The sequence below is a fragment of the Mesitornis unicolor genome, unplaced genomic scaffold (genome assembly GCF_000695765.1).
Source record: "Mesitornis unicolor isolate BGI_N332 unplaced genomic scaffold, ASM69576v1 scaffold5341, whole genome shotgun sequence".
In the NCBI taxonomy this organism is placed as follows: domain Eukaryota; kingdom Metazoa; phylum Chordata; class Aves; order Mesitornithiformes; family Mesitornithidae; genus Mesitornis; species Mesitornis unicolor.
This window is the reverse complement of record NW_010161554.1, coordinates 19,363-39,501: the sequence shown is the minus strand read 5'-3', so window position 1 is coordinate 39,501 and position 20,139 is coordinate 19,363. Positions and strand designations below refer to the sequence as shown.

At 38.8% G+C, this 20,139-nt stretch overlaps 1 protein-coding gene across 1 annotated transcript in view; it reads right to left on the bottom strand.

Moving 5' to 3' along the window:
* Positions 1 to 19,272, bottom strand: part of USP25 (ubiquitin specific peptidase 25) — a gene marked incomplete at its 5' end in the record, with an annotated part of 72,251 nt that extends 52,979 nt beyond the window's left edge. The window contains 4 exons of the mRNA XM_010193343.1: positions 2,485 to 2,647; positions 8,566 to 8,689; positions 18,115 to 18,259; positions 19,195 to 19,272. Coding sequence (XP_010191645.1) covers positions 2,485 to 2,647; positions 8,566 to 8,689; positions 18,115 to 18,259; positions 19,195 to 19,272 — 510 coding nt within the window. The remainder of the gene's footprint in view (positions 1 to 2,484; positions 2,648 to 8,565; positions 8,690 to 18,114; positions 18,260 to 19,194) is intronic.
* Positions 19,273 to 20,139: the final 867 nt, after the last annotated feature.

Here is a 20,139-nt window from a genome sequence, read left to right as displayed (position 1 = left end):
TCATGAAACTTGCCCGAGATGAAAGCACTTGAAAGCTGGAGTGTGTTTTAACAGAGCAGTACCACGCATACTGTTTGTACTCCTCTACAGTCATCCATCTGTGGAGATCACCAGGCAGAACACTGATCTAAATGGACTCAGTCTGACGTAAAACAGCCAGCACTATGAAACTAACAATATTAGTTTATCTGAAGTGCTCCAGCCTGACAGTGATATATTAAAAATTTATATTATTTTATTTGCTTCCTCTCAAAATGTCAGACTTTGAAGAGTTACAATATGCTGAACTTGCTCCCTGTAGACTAAAAAAAACAAATTCCCCCCATCCTATTCCAGTTTTACCCACAGTTTTCTGTGAGTTTGGACGCTTTTGAATATATCTACATATTATTTACAGAAACATATACAGATTTAGCAATCACTTCTAAAAAAAAAAATCTCATAAAAGATGGATTCATAAAGTTTACGTACAATGAATTATTGATATTAGAACATTAAATTTCACTAGATAAACTGCAGTATCAGTACTCATTACCCTATTGACTTTTTTTTTTTTTTAAAAAGAACCAAACCAAAAAAGTAAGCAACTTTTAATTCAGCTACATATACACAAAACCAGACTATGAGCACACTTATGGTCTGTTAGGTAAAACAACCAAAACCAGGCACAACTGCATCCATATCACACCTTCACTATCCTCCTTCTCAAGTTTCTTTCTCTGTCATCTATATCGTCTATCCTTCCCTCTGTATCTTCTCTGTCATCTTCCATCTATATCTTCTCTGTCATCTTCCTTCTTTACCTGATCTCCTTCTATGACAAGGTGACCTACTTAGTGGGTGAGGGAAAGACTGTTGATGTTGTCTACCTGTACTAAAGCCTTTGACATCATTTCCCACATTTGGAGAAACTGGCTATTCGTGGCCCGAACAGGCATACACTGCTTGGTAAAAAACTGGCTGGATGGCTAGGCCCAAAGAGTTGTCATGAATGGAGCTAAATGCAGTTGGCAGCTGGTAACAAGTGGTGTTCCCCAGGGCTTAGTGCTGGGGCCAGTTCTCTTTAATATCTTTATTATCAGGGGATCGAGTGCATCCTCAGTAAGTTTGCGGACAACACTACATTGGGCAGGCATGTCAATCTGCCTGAAAGCAGTTCTGCAGAGGGACCTGGACAGGCCAGATCGATGGGTTGAGGCCAACTGCATGAGCTTCAACAAGGCCAAGTGCCACATCCTGCACTTGGGCCACAACAATTCCAAGCAATGCTACAGGCTTCAGTCAGAGTGGGTAGAAAGCTGCCTTTAGGGAAAAGGCTGGCTGACAGCCGACTGAACATAAGCCAGCAGTGTGCCCAGGTGGCCAAGGCAGCCAACAGCATCCTGGCTTGTATTAGGAAAAGTGTGGCCAGCAGGAGGAGGAAAGTGATTGTCCCCCTGTACTCAGTGAGGCCGTATCTCGAGTGCTGTGTTCAGTTTTGGGGCCTTCATTACAAGAAAGACATTGAAGTGCTGGAACGGGTGCAGAGAAGGGCAACGAAGCTGGTGAAGGCTATGGAGCATAAGACTTATGAAGAGGATTTGAGGGAACTGGGGTTGTTTAGTCCGAAGAAAAGGAGGCTGAGGGGAGACCTTATTGCCCTCTACAACTACCTGAAAGAGGGTTGTAGTAAGGTGGGTGTGGGTCTCTTCTCCTTTGTGACAGGTGATAGGACAAGAAGAAATGGCCTAAAGTTGCGCTAGGGAAGGTCTAGGTTGGACATCAGAAGAAACTATTTCACTGAGAGCGTGATTAAATACTGGCACAGGCTGCCCAGGGAGGTGGTTGAATCACCATCCCTGGAGGTGTTCAAAAGACGTATTGACATGGTACTAAGGGACACGGTTTAGCTCCAGACTTGGTAGAGTTTGGTTATGGTTGGACTTGATGATCTTAAAGGTCTTTTCCAACAAATTACCTGATTTTACCATCAGTTACTCCGTCTTTTATCCTACTCAGCTATCTATTTCCTTGTAGCTATTCTAGTAAGCAATCCATGACTGAGAGCATCTCATTTCCTCTACCTACTTCCATTGTCAACCACTCCGTTTCAGTTATTTGCATGCATTTCTTTCATACTAAAAAGTCTGTTCCTTATCTGTAATCCAATTTTCACGTGTTTTTAGGCATCCACAACTGTCACTGATGTCAGCGTGAGCTGCAGACACCCAGGATCTTCAGAGACTCAACTCCTTGTCTTCAACAGCTTTTTAGTAAGAAGTATTTTGAAGCTTCACTTAGTTATGCTACAGCTACACTTCAATCAGACTTATGGATGAGCAAGTTAAGAGATGCAATAAATAAATAATGCTCAAAAACATCTCATGCAGTGGCCTAAACTTCCCAGGAAAACAGATATCTTAAGTCATCCACTTAGAATAAGATAACTCACCTCACATTAAATACAATGAAGAGTACACACAGCTAATCGAAGAGGTTGCTTACCTGAATGACAGCACTAAACCAGCACGTGTTGCCAACATTCTTTAATCCTACTGGACAGTTGTCTTGCCGCTTTCGATCATAAGGGTTTGGAGAGTCACTCCATACTTCTGGATGCGTCCTCTTTAAACTTGCTTTATTTTCTGCAATACTGGCTTCTAGAACTCTTTGGGAACAGAAGGGAGGAAAAAAAATGTAAGAAAAAGAAAAAAAACAGACATAGTAAAACACCTTCAGTTACTAATAAAGACATCTTAATTACATCATTCACTAACTTACTATTGCTTGGTTTTAAATTTATATGCAATAGTATGTCTTCAGAAGTAAGATGCTATTTTACTTTTAGATATTTTACAGTAATTTCATTACCCTTTTGGAAAATGGTATCAGTGAGTGAGTGTACCTCCTATGAGAGCTCTTGCACATACAAGAGCCATGCCTGTAAGTCATCAACTATTTAAGAACCAGATTCAAATAGGATGGAGAGCAAGAAATTTTAGGCAGCACTATTAGTGTAGTGCTTTCATCTACAAATGCTTTTATTGGTATGCGAAGCACAAAGTCACCAATATTTATTTTGCTGACAGGAAACCAAAGCTAGTTAGGCAGCTTTCAAAACTAGAAGATGCTTTTTTAGCTTCCACTTTTGCATCTTTTGCAACTGTATTTATCACTTTACATAGCAAGCAATTCCTTTATGAGCCATGCAAAGACACCTCTCCACAATTTTTAAAATGTCAGTCAACGAGTTAATTGTACGCTTCAGTGACCACACTCTTTGCAGGAAACTGCTCCTACATGATTTCTGCTGAATGTCCACATCTCACAAGACAGTAAAATCTGATGTGTGTTATGTTCCTAAACTCAAGCTTCACTCCACACAGTATTTCTGTATCAGCACATATCCTTAGCTTGATTTGTGGCAGCCACATATTCTAAATAGAAAGATGGAGATGAATACATTCAGGTCATGTAACAGTGGCTCTAAGTCAGAAGCAGAGTTGCCTGGCACATGCACTACTGACACAGCTGCTATGCCCAGCCACCTACTCTGAGTATCATACAAAAGGCTGAGCTGTGATTGAACTACTATGTTTGCCAAGCATGGGATTTCAGGAGCTGCAGGAAAAGCATCACAGTAGTCCGTGCAGCCTGAAGGGTTCTGCCCTTGGTTCTAGACTCTCTGAACATCAAAGAAAGGCACGTCTAGGCTGGTTTGTAAATGAAGTTACTGAAGGACAGAGTTTGAACACCTTGGAAAAAATAAACAGAGGGTAAAAAATAAAAAACAAACAAACAAAAAAACAAACTCCCCAAAAATATGACATAACCCTAACTGTAAATTTTTGTTTCAAGCTAGGCTCTTGTCAAAGTAAGAAAAGGTATCTTACAAGATGTACAAGAACTGCGAAGCATTACATGAATTTGCTTTGAGGGGACACGCTAATTTGTTATTTTTACTCATTTTGAAAACAAAACAAAAAACAACAAACAAAAAACCCCAGCATTCAGAATTCGAGAGCCCACTTGGTATAAATACCACTTTTCCTCTTGAGAGGAACCTAAAACTTGTAAATTCCTAAGGATTAATTAATTTCTGACATTTTGTTTTTGACATATAGCCTTATAAACAGCACAGCTTTTTTCAAAAGACACTGAAAGGACAAGTATATAAACCTCTAGGACTTTCTGCTCTGACATCTCTTCAAACAATACACAGGGACAGAACCTCATTCTTCAGTAGTAAAAGATTCTTACACTACCAATGCTAATGTTATCTCCTAAGCAAAACCCCAAATGTAAAGAAACAGTCAAATTCATATCCCTTCTCAATGATACAATCCTTCAAAAGTGTTAGATGACCAGTGCTTCAAATAATTTCTCATTCAGGTAGAGTCACCAAAACTCCTGCTTAAGACTAAATTTAAGGGACCTTTAAAACTGACAGGAAAACTCTGACAGACTGGAATAGGTTTAGAATGTTGTAGCATGACTACAATACGTACTCTGTACCATTTTTGTTTCATAAAAAAAAAATATCAAACTTTTCCCCCACCCCCCAGAGCTCAAGAATATTTCAAGATATTTCAAGATTCAAGTTCAAAAAAATGTAAATTCTCAAACTGAAACAGCTCTCTGACCCCAAGGCTATTACCATTTATCAACTTAATTACCTACTAAAATTTCTTCCTGTATTTGTTTTTGTATTTCTTTAGCAGGTGAAGGATTTCCTCATCTCTAGCTCCACCTAAAATCTGTTTTCATGTCTTAATGAAGTATTTGATTCTCAAAGCTTCATAGTCTTTTTGTTGAGGTTTTTTTTTTGTGTTTGGTTTTTTTTTCCCTTATAACATTATCTGTCCTCAGAGAGCACATGCAATAGTTACACACCTATGTGCCAAATTCATTTTCAGCCACTATGACAGCTGTGAGGCAAACAGAGCACAGTAAAGAGGAACCTAACTATCAGCTCAAAAGCTACATAAATAAATGTATTTACCAGCATAGTGAGTATACCTTTTACGCTATCATGTTCACTACATCATATTCATACAGTCCTGACTTGGGAGACTACCTTTATAAAGCATCTTACTCGTAGACTGCTCTCAAAACAAGCATCCTTCCAAAAAAATCGGTACAATGTTTTAGCAATTCAGATTAAGCAGATGAAACACCATCTTTGCGACCCTCGGAGACCACAACAGCAGTCGTCAGCAGCAGAGCCATAAGCTACGTGCCAGATACAGCATATCCTAACCTCATGGGACCAAAGGCTTCCCCACCTCCAAATGCTGGAATCTTGTTTGGAGAGAAGCTCTGGAGTGAGGGTTAGTTAAATGCCAGCCTTGGCATGGGACCCGAGAGCAGTCTTTTATTTCTCTCCGTAACAAGCTGGGCATCGCCAAGCAGCTTTTCAGAGCTGCCTCCATGGCGCCACCCAGGCCATGCAATAGGCCTCGGGCAAAGTGAGGCCACAGCACAAAAGTTCAGGCGCACTCTTTTCAAGCAGCCCAGTAAACAGGCTGCAGAAAAGCCCACTCCAGCAGGCTGCTCAGCAAGAAAGACAAGGAAAAGTCTTTACACTGGAACTGTCTTACAGCTGGACCATCCAGGAATACCCCTAACCCTACATCCCTCCTCAGTTTCACCTCTGATCTACACGCACAATGCTTAACCGTGCAGAGTCCCCATCAGTTTCAATGGCCATGTTAAAAAAAAAATAAATTAAAAAAATAAAATCTAAGGATTGTGCAGATCCTTACGCACTTGCAGCATGGGCTCTCATTTTCATACGGCTACCCTAGGCACAACACAGGCCAGCTGATTTCTCCTTTCAGTCATATCTCACTCGCTTCGCCAGTGAAGCCCTATCTGGCCAGCCTCATTCTCCTTCAGTCCACGGAAAGTAATGTAAACAGGAGGAACCTTTTCGTATCAGGAAATACACCGATCATGCACATTTCCCTGGGATATTTAAAGAGAGAATAGTAACAAATTTTAAATGTGCCACATTTAAATGTGCCAAGATGTTCAGCTTGGACACCTGGACATTTCAGCTGCACTCCTCTCAACACCTACATAGTAACCAGACCTGTCCTCATTAAGTAGCACAAGCCAATTACATTCAGGAAGACAAATTCTATGTGCATTACAACATTAATTACACAAGTCAAGAAAGTCCATTAATGTTCCCTTGGAAATTTTAACAAAAATCAGCGTCAATCAAGTTCCAAACCACTATGAATACCTTTGAAAAAAAGGTATCTTCCACACCAAAGACTACTTAAACATGCACACATTCTACATTATTAAAAATGAAACATTTCCATAGTTTAATTTACTTATTATTGCCTTCCTATTTGATTTCTGCTTCTTATTTAACTCAGAAAAACGAAAGTAAATGGCTGCAGCTTGGCTTGTTTACAACCAGTGTTGTACTTTTTGTTTTGAGAAGTCCTGCACAGATACTGTGCTTGCTATTGGAATGCCAACATTCCTCTGTGGGGTGTTAACTACAAAGTGATTTTTAGGGTTTTTTTTTTTTAAACACAATCTGAAGTCCTGTTCTTAAGGAAACTGAATGAACAGTTCAAATCAAGAATTCTGAACTTCCTGGGTTTGTACAACTCTGACATAATTTGCCATCAACTCAGGTTGTATCTTGGTACGTAACTGAGTTGATCCAATACCCCAGTGCTGCCAACACCTTCAAGATTGTCACTCTTCTCTGCCTCCATTCACAAGCAAAGTCCCGTCTCCCTTCCTTGTGCCATGATACACGCTGGATCTTCTACTGAATCAATTTGTGTGGCTTTGGGAGTTGAATGCTCCAAAGAATACTACAGCAAGTATAGAAGATGCGATACAGCATGCAGGCCATATCCCCCTTGGTAGCGACAAGCTCTTAATTTGGTACATGTGTAATTTTGCCATCAAATATACAACTCTTTCATCAAAAAGGCACCATTTTTCTCAGTATATAACTGAGCAAACTGATAAACATTCCATTGTAGATATGGGAAAAAAGGCATACTTTTTTTTCCTGTAACCAGAAAAAAAACCACCATAATTTAAGGAAAATGTATTTATAATACTTAGTTATAGGGTAAGCAGGTATGACCAAAAGGGGCTTTTTAGGCTGAGAAGTGAAAAACAAAGTCTACAGGAAAAAAACTAAAGCTTCAAAGCTCCCGAGAAGTGAGGACTGCAGGAGCAATCAAAGCTTGGAGGAGGAAAAAAAGGGAAAAAGTTTTCCACAGCCAGAAATGGGTCCATCTTTCTGAGTGTTTGCCTAAATCACAACCCTGTAATTATGACCATTCTGTCCTTCAAAAAGGAACATGCAAGAACTGAACTTGAGAGTCAGAACTGGACAGAACTTTCACCAGCATACTGCATACATGTACATACTGAGGTCTTAGAAAAAAAAACAACCCCTTCAAATAATCTTCTAATTATTAATGAGAATATAAATCCCTTCCATCCCACCTTTCTCTTCTAAAATATATTATCTCAAACTCATATAACAAGATTAATTTTATCACAAATTGGGGGAGGGAGGGGTATGATTATTCTCACAATTTGTACATTTATTTTTCAAAAGGAAAAAGAAAATTATTGTGGCTAAGTAATACTCTCCATAGTCTCAGAGTTGGACTTTTCTGATAAGTCATTTAGTTTGTCAAATACAGTGAACTGAGGAAAAGAATTATTGTGATGAATCTCCCCCATCTAAATAGTTTTTTTATAAAATTAGTCTTTTACAAGGAGGCAGTACTTAAACTTCTAACACAAGGATCAAATCATTGCCTTTTTCTCCTAGAACAAGGCCAGACACAGATGAAAAAACATCAGCATCCTTCCCACACAACACTACACTCATGCTTAGTTCAAGTTCCAAGTATTTCATAATTATATCTATATTAATATATAAACACACACTGTGCAAAAAAGTTGTCATAAAATCTGATTAAAAGTTAACTTACAAACTTCTGCCCAAGTTGAGAAAGTTCACAAAACTTTAAACCAAGAAGTTAACTTCACTCAAAGCTTATAAATCCTATTTGTTAAATAGGTTAATAACATACTTTGTCAGCTAAAATACAGCAGCTGCTCTAGGCGTACTCAAGTCATAGCATTACTACACGCCCCCCCCCAATCTTAGCCTTAGCACAGAGGTAAAAAAATTTATTGTAAAGTGAACACTGCAAAAAAACAGGACAAAGAATTTATTAGCATCTTAATTATATTTTGTTTTCATTGCTTTTTACCTGATAGACAAGAGAAACTTTTAGTTTTAGATCCTATTTAAATACAACCATATATCCTCTATCTCCATCCACTTCCTCAATATTTAAACAAATGCATCAACATGAAACATACTATTAAATCCTAGCCCACACATAATAGACTATTTTCCAGTGTAGAACATACAATACATTAAAGCAATATCCTGAAGCCAGGCATATGAGTAGCACAAGTGAAAGTAAACAAGTTATTCTTTGTTAAATTAGAATACAAGCAATACAGGCCAATCTCCAACTCTTTAATTTAATTTCTGCTTTATATAAGTTGTTTGTTTACCTGCTAATGGCTTGTTCCTCATCTGTTATTCCAGTCTCCCTGAATGCCCTGTTTGATTCCTCCAAACTCAAGGCAATTGCCCTCTGAAGATCATCTTTATCATCTCCAGTGAGATCAATCACATCTGAAAAGCAAAACTATCTTTCTCAAAATTAAAAGCGAAACAAAATGAAAGGCAAGTCTTACTGTAGAGGAGAGAGAGCCCACGTGGATTGCAGAGCGCCATTCCAGTCCATCCCTCCTGCGCTCTTCCAACCACTAACACTGCTCACTGCTCCCTTCCACCTCCAAGCCAATTAAAAACCCCAGCAGCTTGCTCTTGCTAATTCATGACAGGCAACGTTCTTCCTTCTAATGATCTTAAGTTTCACAAAGCTATGGGACAAATTTGGGAATTCATGGTTTCTGGAAGCCCTCTTCAAGCAACACACTTAAATTGTATTACTTCAACTACTGTAATCAATTGCTTCCAGGAAACACATAATGGAGATAACCTCCTCTTAAAAAGGAAACCTTAACGGAGCATAGTTTTCTCTCCTCATGGAGGAACATGTGCAGAGTTTTTCCAATACAGCCCCAAATTCTACAAGTATTTCTGTGCACTGGTGAGCCAAATACTTTCACACTGTTTTCTAACATGTGGGAGAGTTCCTTACATAAGCCCGATTCTTTTCTGTCCTGGCTGTGCATTCCTTTTCTGAATGTATTTAAATACAGTTTCTGTCTACGGGAAGTATCCCATCTCAAAAGAATTAAGAAAACAAATACTGAAGTCAAAATGAGGATCCACACATGTAGGGAATGCTGGATGGGCTACTGACTGGGTAATGAAGATGAACACAGCCCTCCTCCTTCATCTCCAGCTCCCATTACCTAAAGAATCAGATATTAACGTCCTCTGTAAACCTCTCTGTTTCCTGAGGGTAGTGACAGCACTACTGATCCTGAGTAAGGAGGGATTTCACTATGCACAACACAATGCAACACCAGTCACCCCCTCGTGAGGCACAGCCATGCTTTCAGAGCGGCCAGGGCCAACAGCACTGTCCATCAACTGCACAAGACCTTCAGAAAAGACTAGGTCATTGGTTGTCATGATTTCAAGGGTCAAAACTTTCATTTTGCAAGTCAGCCAGACAGAAAGAGAGGGGAAAGAGCAAAAGAGACTTATATGTGCAATATTAGCAGACATGTACATGGAGTGTTGGTCTGGGAGAGGGGAGACCGAAACCAGCTAAAGTTTACCCAAAGAGGTATGAAAGAGACTACTCTCCAGCCTGGGATTTGGATGTGAGAACCTAGAACGCTTTGGGAGAGAGAGATACAGATTCAAAACTGATGACTGCTCACAAAGAGATGAGTAGCTTGTCTGCATTTCTCTTTCCACAGGTCAGCTCAATTACTTATACCCAAAGAGATTCTCCGTCTACCTTCTGACTTTTTCCCGGATGGGCTGACTCACTGTAGAGACAGATTCCCCTGTTTCCCTGGGTTACTTGGCTGTGACAACTCCCACTGTAATAAAACAGTGAACTTGTGATACAGAAATCATTGCCATAGCTGTGTATGAACAAAAAATGGCATGACTTGTCCTCAAAGAAAGATGAAACTGAAGAGAAATTGTAAAAGAAACTTTTCTGTTAACATTAGCATTTTAAAAAATTAGTTTTCAACTTAGCCCTTTCTTCCCCCAAATAAAGATGGTTGAATTTCTATTTGATCTAGTGAGCCTTTAAAGAAAGCACTCTTACCTGCAAAGTAAACTGGGCAGCTTGTCATGATCTGGAAGTACGGAAAAACGCTATGACCACAAAAGTAGCACTTTATAATGTTATTCTTATGTCTTTTATAGTCAGCTCAGATCTTCCAGCATATCAGAAGGATACTTCAACCAGGATGCCTGAAATTCTCCTTCAGAAGTAGCAAAGCAATTACAAGAACCACCAACAGAAGTCTCACTCAGAGGAGCTGCCACATTGAGAACAACGTAATCTGGGCTAAAACGATACCTCAACCTGGGTCACAGGAAAGCACAGCTCTGTTGTACAGCCTGAAAGCAGAAGAAAGGCTAGAAAGGCTGACAGCGATGACTGGGTCCCCTGACCACATGCACTACTTGTTACACTCTAAAATGTGGTGCTGATGTTGTATTTTCTACCCATTTGCAGGCACACATAAGCACCTCATCTTCACTGAAGACAGCTGTTTTTCTGCATGTAGTAATGGTCACAACTGAAGATGGAGTTAATTCTCAATCCAGCAGCCACATGGGCTGATGGAGAAGTATGGGATGACTCCTATCACTTACTTACAGAAGGGAATATTCCTTTAGCCAGTCCTAGGCAGTTAAGAGTGATGAAATTCTTATACAATAATAAAGAAGAAAGTCAGATTAAGAAGTAAGCTCTTTTATATGGGGAGTATATTCCAGAAAATAACTCATAACCTAACTGAAAATTATGTGGTTAACAAAAGCTCCCACTGTTATTAAAAAAAAAAAAAACAACAAAACAAACAACAAAACAAAATATCAAGGTCAACTCCAACTTACACTTCCCTTAAATTATTCAGCTTCTTTGCACCTCCCTAGCTCCTTAATCTTTATTAATCTATACCACCCTATGTGTTCAGAAGTTTATTACCATCCATATTACCAGTGACTACATCACTTCAATATTAAAACCCCAAATCCCTGACTTCCGCTTGCTTTCAGAAAGCAGATCAACACAACAGCTTCCTTTGGCATGCAAGGGTTTTGGAGCAAACGCTACAGGATTATTTTTAGAAATGCTGTTTTCACATATGCATGGACCTGATCTGAATGAAAAAAGACAATAGAATGAAGACCTGCTACCAGATACTACTACCACCAGTGAGTGGTACAATCAATTTATGTCACAGAAGGTTTACCTAGCTTAACTTACGTCAGAAAAATACATTTCTAAATATCAGCTAATCCATGGTAACCTACTCCGTGCAAGCTTCTAGTTTGTAGCAAATGTTAAAAAAAAAAAAGAGAAATGTTCGGAGACTTAGGCTAATGTATTTTAGTTCATGTTTGCTGTACTTGGAGCGGGTCTTTTTCAGCATCTCAGCTGACACAGTAACTAACTCTTCTGTAACATCCCACTTATGACTTGAATCCCAAGTCATAGGATTATAAAGAGGAAATCTCAAAGAAGTCGTAACAAAAGGGGAATGGTCTGAGACTAAACTCATCTTTTAAAAACAAAAAAATAAAAGTATCACCTAGTCTGCAGTTTTCATTCCTGTCGGTTGGTTATAGACTATACAAATGTACATATACTACATGAAACTCATCCAGGGGGTTTTTTGTTTTAAAATCTTCATGTTTTTTAAATTCTTACATGGGGATTTTTTTGTGTGTGAAAAGATGTCCAATTTTCAAGCAGTTATTCTACAAGTACAATCACTTTGCTTTCTCTCACAATCATTAATAAGTTCAACATTAACCTAGTTTTAAAATACTTATTTCACTTCTATTTTACAGTGTTAATGCAAACCTATGAGTGTTTAGTTTATAGCAATTAGTAGTGGAATTCATTCAAGAAACAAACCTACTGAAGTTTCCTTCACACTAATTGATTTCTGTGTTCACAATCTGAGTGTGAAGGAAAAAAAGCAGCTGACTTTTACTTGAAGTATTTATCAGAGACACATGAGTTTCCTGTGATAGGCTGAAGGATGCATTTCATAAAGGTATTAAGAATAATGCCACTTCTCCAAACTTACAGTTACCTGACTTTAATTTACATATGTCGATTTTATAATACTCCTCTCATTGAGGCCACAGAATGCTTTAGCCCTCACTGGCTCATCCTCATAAAGGTACTTCTTATTGGATATCACATAGCCTTAGAAAACACAATTCTCAACGAAGCCATGACTACTAAACAAATGAAAGAAGTTTGCTTCTGAAAAAATTCTTCATGAATTAAAAAACTGCTCATCAAAACAGTCTGGCTTAGCATGTTCACAATGTTTATTCAACTAAAATTAACATGCAGAATTAATCAACTGTTTTACTAACAAATGTTTTTTTGGTTTACAACATTATTATGTAATAATGTGTGCTTCTGGTACATCAGATCTAGAGTTTAACATCATTCGTCATTCTACAAAGCAATTTTAAGTTGCATATTGAAGCTTATGACAAATACACTAGTGTGTGTATATATATATACACACATATAGTAAATACACACACTGTGTATCTCTATCTGTCTCCACATATCTTCATTCTTCTACAAAAAAGCTTATCACTATGTTTACTCAGGAAGTTTCTATCATCATTAAAATAAATGGTTCTTATTTGGTAATTGCCTAGATGATTAAAATAATTACTGCATTACTGACTTGTTACTTAGACCAGGAGGAGGCAGAGAGTAGGAACTTCAAACTGAAGTAGGATGAGAAACTCGGCATGAGAGACAGATCTGAAGTAGCAATTGAACCCGGGGACAGGCAATAAACAACCACAGTGATGCAACTGCTGGCACGGGGAGATGAAAATGAAGGGCAGGCCTGATGGGCTCAATGGACACATGCCAAGTATGGAAATCCAGTAGCAAGACTCCAGTTTCAACACACCAACAATATAATAAGAAAAAAAAAATAAAGTTGATACTATATCAGTTTTGTTCATTACAAGCAGAGCTAAGCAAGATCCTATATTCTACGGTCTATTTTATGATGTTAAATGTCATGATGGTCTTGGGTTCCTACATGAAGATTTAAAGGAATTTAATTGCCTGTATATCCCAATTTTAGTTAAAACTGGATGGGGGAAGAATACACAGCATCTCAGCAGCTGCTTAGCCCATCCAAACAGCTCTACTGATGAAAGAGCTAGCAAATGGTAGGCACCACTATCTCACATGAACTTCCTCACCTCAGCTGCATTTACACTGTCCTAGGATGGTAACACCTTAAGCTGATGATTCTCACACTGACAAGGATGGGAAGGAGAGAGGCAGTCATGGAAGAAAGGAACGAGTGAACTGCAAGATGAAAGGAGGACCTCAAGGCACAAGACTCCTGACACTGTGAAGCAGGGACACTGCCATATCAAGCTGGAGACACTTCCAGGAACCCGGATGGAGATGACACAATCCCTGAAACGGAAATGTCACAAAGACACAAAGCAATATCGAAGTTAAGTAAGATGACAGAAGAAACTAGTGTCAAATTTTACTCGCAGAAACAATAAAATGCACAGCTACAGAATGAGAACTGACGAGTACTCGTGCAGGGAGGACCTAGGAGTTACAGCTGATTCATGTTCAGCCCACAATGCACATCACAGTGTTGAAGAAAATATGAAGTGTTACACAGAGGTGTACTCAGAGGACTACATGGACATTTGTAGAGAGACACCCATTTTTCTTAACTCAGCTGAAGCCCTGGTTATTGCTTTGAGTGCCACAGTTCACAAAAAAGGCAGAACCATTAAAGGCTAGAAGAGGGGAAAAAAAATGACAATAGGTATAGGAAATGCATCCAAAGACTTGGAAAAAATTTGGGCTGTTTAGTTTAGAGCTGAGAAGAGTCTGAGGGGACATTATGATACACTGTCTTCAAGCACCCAACACTTCTTTTAAGACAAAAGGAATGAAGCGTACCATAATCCCCACAGGGGACAGCACAAAGAATAGAAGACTTAACGTGAAGCAAGAGGGATTTAGGCCAAGACATTAGGACTCTACAAGTAAGGACAGTGAAATTACTCTATAAACCTTCCAGAGCTTCTAGAACGGAAGGATTTTTAAGAAATATGTTACATAAACATCACTTAGGGAGATATTAGACGCAGTTAAGTCTATATTATTGACTAAATGACTTTTGAAACCTATGCAAAGGCTCAAACTCTAGGAACAGGAATATGTAAAAGCCAGGTTTCCAGAAGCAATGAAGTCTACAACCCTCAAGTTGGTGTACACAGCATTTTATTGTTACATTGTAATATGTCCTTACAAAAGGGCTTGAAATCTTTTGTCTCTGCTGTGGAATGTGCAGTTGCAAAGACTAATAATTCAGTTTTTGTGAATAAAAACTTTGTTTTCAAAAAAAGCGAAGAAAAGAATTGGTCTTGACATCTACTTCATTTGAAGACAATGCATCTTCTAAACTATGTCTTCTCTTCATTCTGCTGCTTCTTTAAACCCTGGGTTCTGCAAGCTTCTCAAGTAACGAGAAGGAAATGGATAAATGCTTAGCAATGCAACAGTGCTATTGTGCAGCCACAGCTGAAAATACATTGTGGGGGGGGGGGTGGTGAAGGGTTGCTAGAGAAATCAATAAAGTGAATATATTGGAAAGGACTACTAAACAACCGATTTTGTTTTGCTTTCAGTGCTGTGCCTAGGATTTATGCTACTAAGCAGAACATGAAAGCGATCTTAGATTAAAAGGTATTCGCTTGTACATTGCAATCCTAATACTTAAGCAGTTTCTGCTCCCTAATGGATTACAGGAAGGAAAGGAAAAAAAAAAACCCACCCTTTGCAAAGGGATCAGATAAAGTATGCATACTCGTGACATGAAAAAACTACACTTGTAGGTGCTTGCACATGCCATTTTAAACAGGCAAAACGGTGAGCATCGTGAATAACACAGATTGTGCAAGCCAGCCTTTGATTTTAGAGACAGAATAAATTTTATGCAAACTCATGAATATTTTTGCAGCTGCTGAAATGTTGCACTTGCTAATAAGAGAAATGAGGTCTCCTTATACCTCCACTGTACAAAATGCAACTCTCAAACAGTTGAATGCCCACTGTCACTTTTCAAAGAGCCAGTGCAGAATCCAGGCTAACTGCCAATTAAGGTATGACTTCCTGTTATATACATTTTTATTTATCCCTCAACTAAGTAACCATTTCAAAGAAGTGTAGTCAGTCAAGCTCGCAGAATACATTTGGTACACACTTTTATGCAAGGCACGCATTCAAAAGACTTTCTAAGTTGCTAGAGGTTTTCTGCGGCATAAAAGATAGTTCTGACATGTAACTGTAACACTCTCTCATCCCCAGTCTGGATGACTTAACTTGATGGGATCACGAAGCTCAGTGACTCGTAACTTCGTAAGTTCCAAATGCACAGCGGTAGTTAAGCAGTGAGGAACAGTACGGGTGAGTTATAATTACCTTCATGTAATTATGCCTACATAGGATAGTAGAAGGGAGTCAAATCTGAAAGGCAAGATACTGTCAGCAACTCAGCATAGTTGCCGAGACGTGCCAATAGCACTCTTTGCAGAAGCCAGTGTTTATGGTTGGAGCTATCACTGCTGAATATGTCTTCCATCTGTGTCCACCCTTCCATTCTCTTCTCCCAAGGCATCTGCTGTCCTTCACCATCCTCCCTTATATGACAGCACTTACCAATGCTCTGAACCTTGGCCCTGAACCTTGTAAGGGTACTGCATTTTTTAAATTCATAATCAAAATAATTACAGACAAGCTGATGCCAACAAAAAGAACTGTAGGCTTCTGACAGTGGTGGGGAGGGGCTCTACGATCAGATCGGTTTAGACTTTTGTTCTGCTGTGGCTGTTTACTTCTTGCCCAATGAGTTCTCCAACACGGAGAAAAGTTGGCCAAGATGCCTTTATCTCATAACATGTCTTCAGTCTAAAACAACAAAGACTGGCAAAGGGCTCTCATCTTTGTTGCCAGCAAGGACCTCACCAGACACTAAAGATGTAAAACGTCTGCCTGCTTTTTCCCCAGCAGTTGGCACTTTGTGCTTACTGCCTTGTAGTGCTGCATAACTGCAAGGATTTGGGTCTGCCTTCAGCCCTCCAGAAAGAAGAGAGTCCTGAAATTCAGCTTGGAATGGACAGCTCCAGGCTTACTCTTTTCAGTTTGGCCATCAATCATGGGTAACGTAGACTCTGCACGCTTGACTCTTCCCTCTCTTATATTCCTTCTCTCCTCTATCTTCAATAAGGTTGCATAGCACAGTAAGTGACAGCAAAACTAAACACTTCCATTAATGGGATTGCTAATAAATCTAATTAAACACAGACTGCAAGAGAATCCAGCTTACTATTCCACTGCACCAGAATATCTTCAGTACCGGAGACTATGACAACAGTGGTAAGTTCGTTGAAAATAGTCTCCACTTCCTCAGTGTGAATTTTCTGACAGTGAAAATTAAATACATGTGGGGTTTTGTGTGTGTTTTCTTTCAAAAAAAAAAACCCACAAACAAAACAAACAAAAAACCCAAACCAAAAAACACCAAACCTCACACAACCATTCCTCCCAAACAACCAAACCACCCCCAACAACTAAGCGAGGGGATAATGTAACTACCTATAATGTACTCAGCGCTTTTCATACAGGGTCACTAGTAATACCAAGGATTACAATGTAGTTTTCAGATCTGAGATTTTGAGAATAAACTTATCTCTAATTTAATTTTTTTTTTTTAAAAAAAAAGGTTTTAAAAAGAAAAAGAGATGTTTGTGTCAAGGTGCCAGAGATAAAAAGACAGACAACCGTACAACTGCCAAGTAGCTCTAACTAAACTGTGTTACAATGGTGCCATCGTAGCCACCCCAACATTAGTGAAATGAAGAGGGGGGGAAATCCTACTGTGGGTGAAGCTAAATAATTCTATTAAATTTAATAAAAGCTACATAGATGTAGTACATACATGGTCAAAGGATTAATATATAATTTAAATATTGTATATCTGTGTTGCGAATGTTTAAATATAAATATAGTATCAAGCAACTCAGATTCTACAGAAATCAATCCCGCTACAAAAAATCCTTTTACTTTTTCCTTCATGTTATTTCCTATATTTATTTGAAGAACACATTTAACATGCAGGATCACAAGAAAGCAAAATTTTCCTGTCAAGATTCTTTATCAACATTTTATAATAACTACAGTAGTTTTAATGTTTCTTCCCCTCCCCATGCCCCTAAAAATAACTATGCACTTAAACAATGGAATAGAACCTGTCAGGCTCAGAGAAATGCAGGTTGCAGGACCTCCTGTATCAACTAAATAAAACTGCTTAAAAGTGAGTATATTTAATGCTAACTTCACATATAAAATACCTACTCTTTTACTATAAAATGCACATCTAACCTCTTGCTTCTCCCTTTGGAAAAGTAATCCTCATTAGGGAGAAGCCACTCCTAATACACTAAAACTTAACATGCTTAAGACAGACAAGTCACAGACTCTTCTCCAATTCTATTTTATTTTGACTGGAAGAGTACCCAACTTTTGCCACTAATTATTTACTGCATAACCCCAAGAAAAATCCCACAGTAGGAAAAAATAAAAAGAGAGGAAAATAGATTGAAAACCCACTTACTCCCACACATGTAAAGGTAATGCTTAAGGATAGCTCAAATAAAAAAAAATATACTGAAATAAGGAAAGAAAGAGTCTGTAATAAACTAAAAACTGTTAAGTAAGAACTAGCAGTAGATTAACAGCCATCTCACAGATAGGGTTTCAGTTTCATTGCCTTTAAACAAAACTTACAAAAAGAAAAAATACCTACTGGTGTCTGCCTGGCTGCCCACACTGATGTATCGGTCATTTCCAGGAAGGGCTGTTTGGTAGTAAGTCGCCTCCTCCAGCTGGGGAACCTTGGCATTCTTCGCAGTGAGAAAAGCCACGGCCAACTCGAGATTGCCATTGCTGTCCTTTAACGATCAAAAAAAAAAAAAAAAAAATCAAAACAGAAGTGAGAGTCCCCCCACTCTTTTTTATTTGTCTTAACAGCAAAAGACAACATTACAAGCAACTCAGAAGACCAATGACATACTGTATTTTCAAGTGAAATGCTGATTTAAAAAAAAGAGAGTTTCCAAGCTTGAAATATTCTGCATATTTTACTATTTTTAACCAAAATGAAGACAGAACATCTTCTAAAACTTTGGTAGAATTCCACTTATTACAGAAAAAAAACTGAAGGTCACGTAGTGTAGGTCAACCGCTCAACAAGCACAATCAGTACACTCTCACAGGCTTCAACAGCAGTCAGCTGAATTCTTCTGAAGATCTACCATTTCATTCTTAAGGCCAGAAATACTGGCTTTTGAGGGGCAGTTGTGTACATGACTTATGCCGAATCTGAAGCCACAACTCTCTCTCTGCATATATAGATTTAAATTCACTAAATCCTCATGTATAAATAGCAAAAAAGCTCTGCTTGAGGGAGACGAGGAGAGTTCTTCATTCTGGAGACAGAGCAGGACCTGTCCATGACAAAAAACTCAGCTACACCTTGACAAGAAGATACCAGGTAACTCATCAGGAGCTGACCAGCTGTTCCAGAACCAAGGTATCTCAAAACACTTCAGCCAAAGGTTAAAGGTGAGTCCCACCATTCCTGACTTTTCATTTTTGAACACCAGATTAGTTTTTATGTCAGTACCAAAAAAAAAAAAAAAAAAATCAAGATTGCTTCTAAAATAAACAAGCTTTTTTCCCTGGAATAAATCTAAAATGTATTCAAGCTGGGAATGGACAGGAAGCAAAGGAAGACAGAGTAAGAAGAGGTGGGGTTTATGGCCCTCACAGGCAGTTATTGACAAGATGTATACGTTCAGCAACAAGTCAGACACATCCATCTTACCTTCAGTGCCTGCTGTAGTACCTGGATGTCATTGATACCAGTGATCTCCCTCAGCTGATTTAAAAATGTTTGCTGATGCTAAAAAGAAAAACAGATAATCAAATTAAGACAAGAGCCAACTAACAGCAAAACTAGTTACTTACAAGTGTATGCTCCTCTACAAACATTACAAGTATCTCCATATCACCTTTATGCACCACAAAGGGGTAGAGCCTTCGTTATTCAAGTCTGTCTCAGCCTCTGCAACTTGGGCACTTTTAACTCCCAAATGTAAAGTTACTGATTGGTTGGTTTTGATGATGGGTGAGCTTACGAAACATGGGTTTAAGGAGCCTATATAAAGCCACAACTGGCCCTCCTAAACAAATAAAACTTCATAGCTTGGTCTTCAAAGGCAGCAGGGAAAATAGGTGACTGAACTCCCTTCAAAACCCATTTCTTCTACTCCCAACTATTTTCCATCCACTATTTTCTTACCATGCACAGTTCCCAGCCACTTCAACCTCAAAACTAAGAAATTAATCCTTACTGATCATTTATTTAGGTGTTTTAAGAGAAGTACTGACATCCACACAAAGCAGAGTTTCTAGATACTAAAGCAAAACCTTAGGAACCCATCTTAATAGCCTTCCTAGACCAGTTGAATCCAGTTCTCCCAGATCACAGTATCAACCAGCACTTAAGACTGAGTTTCATGTAACACTTGGAGTCAAAAAAGCATAGGAGGTTCCAGGTCTCTTAACTTTTAAATTCAGATGAATTTTGAGGCTTTCGGGTTATTTTTTAATGAAAATCTGGTCCCCCTCTTGTTTACAGTGAACAGATGAGTCTCTCCACTCATGCTCAGATAACACATCACAAAAGCAAAAAGCAGGCACTGGGCTGGAACAATCCTTGAACTCCAGTTAACCACTGAAAACCATCTCAACCATCTTAACCATGAAA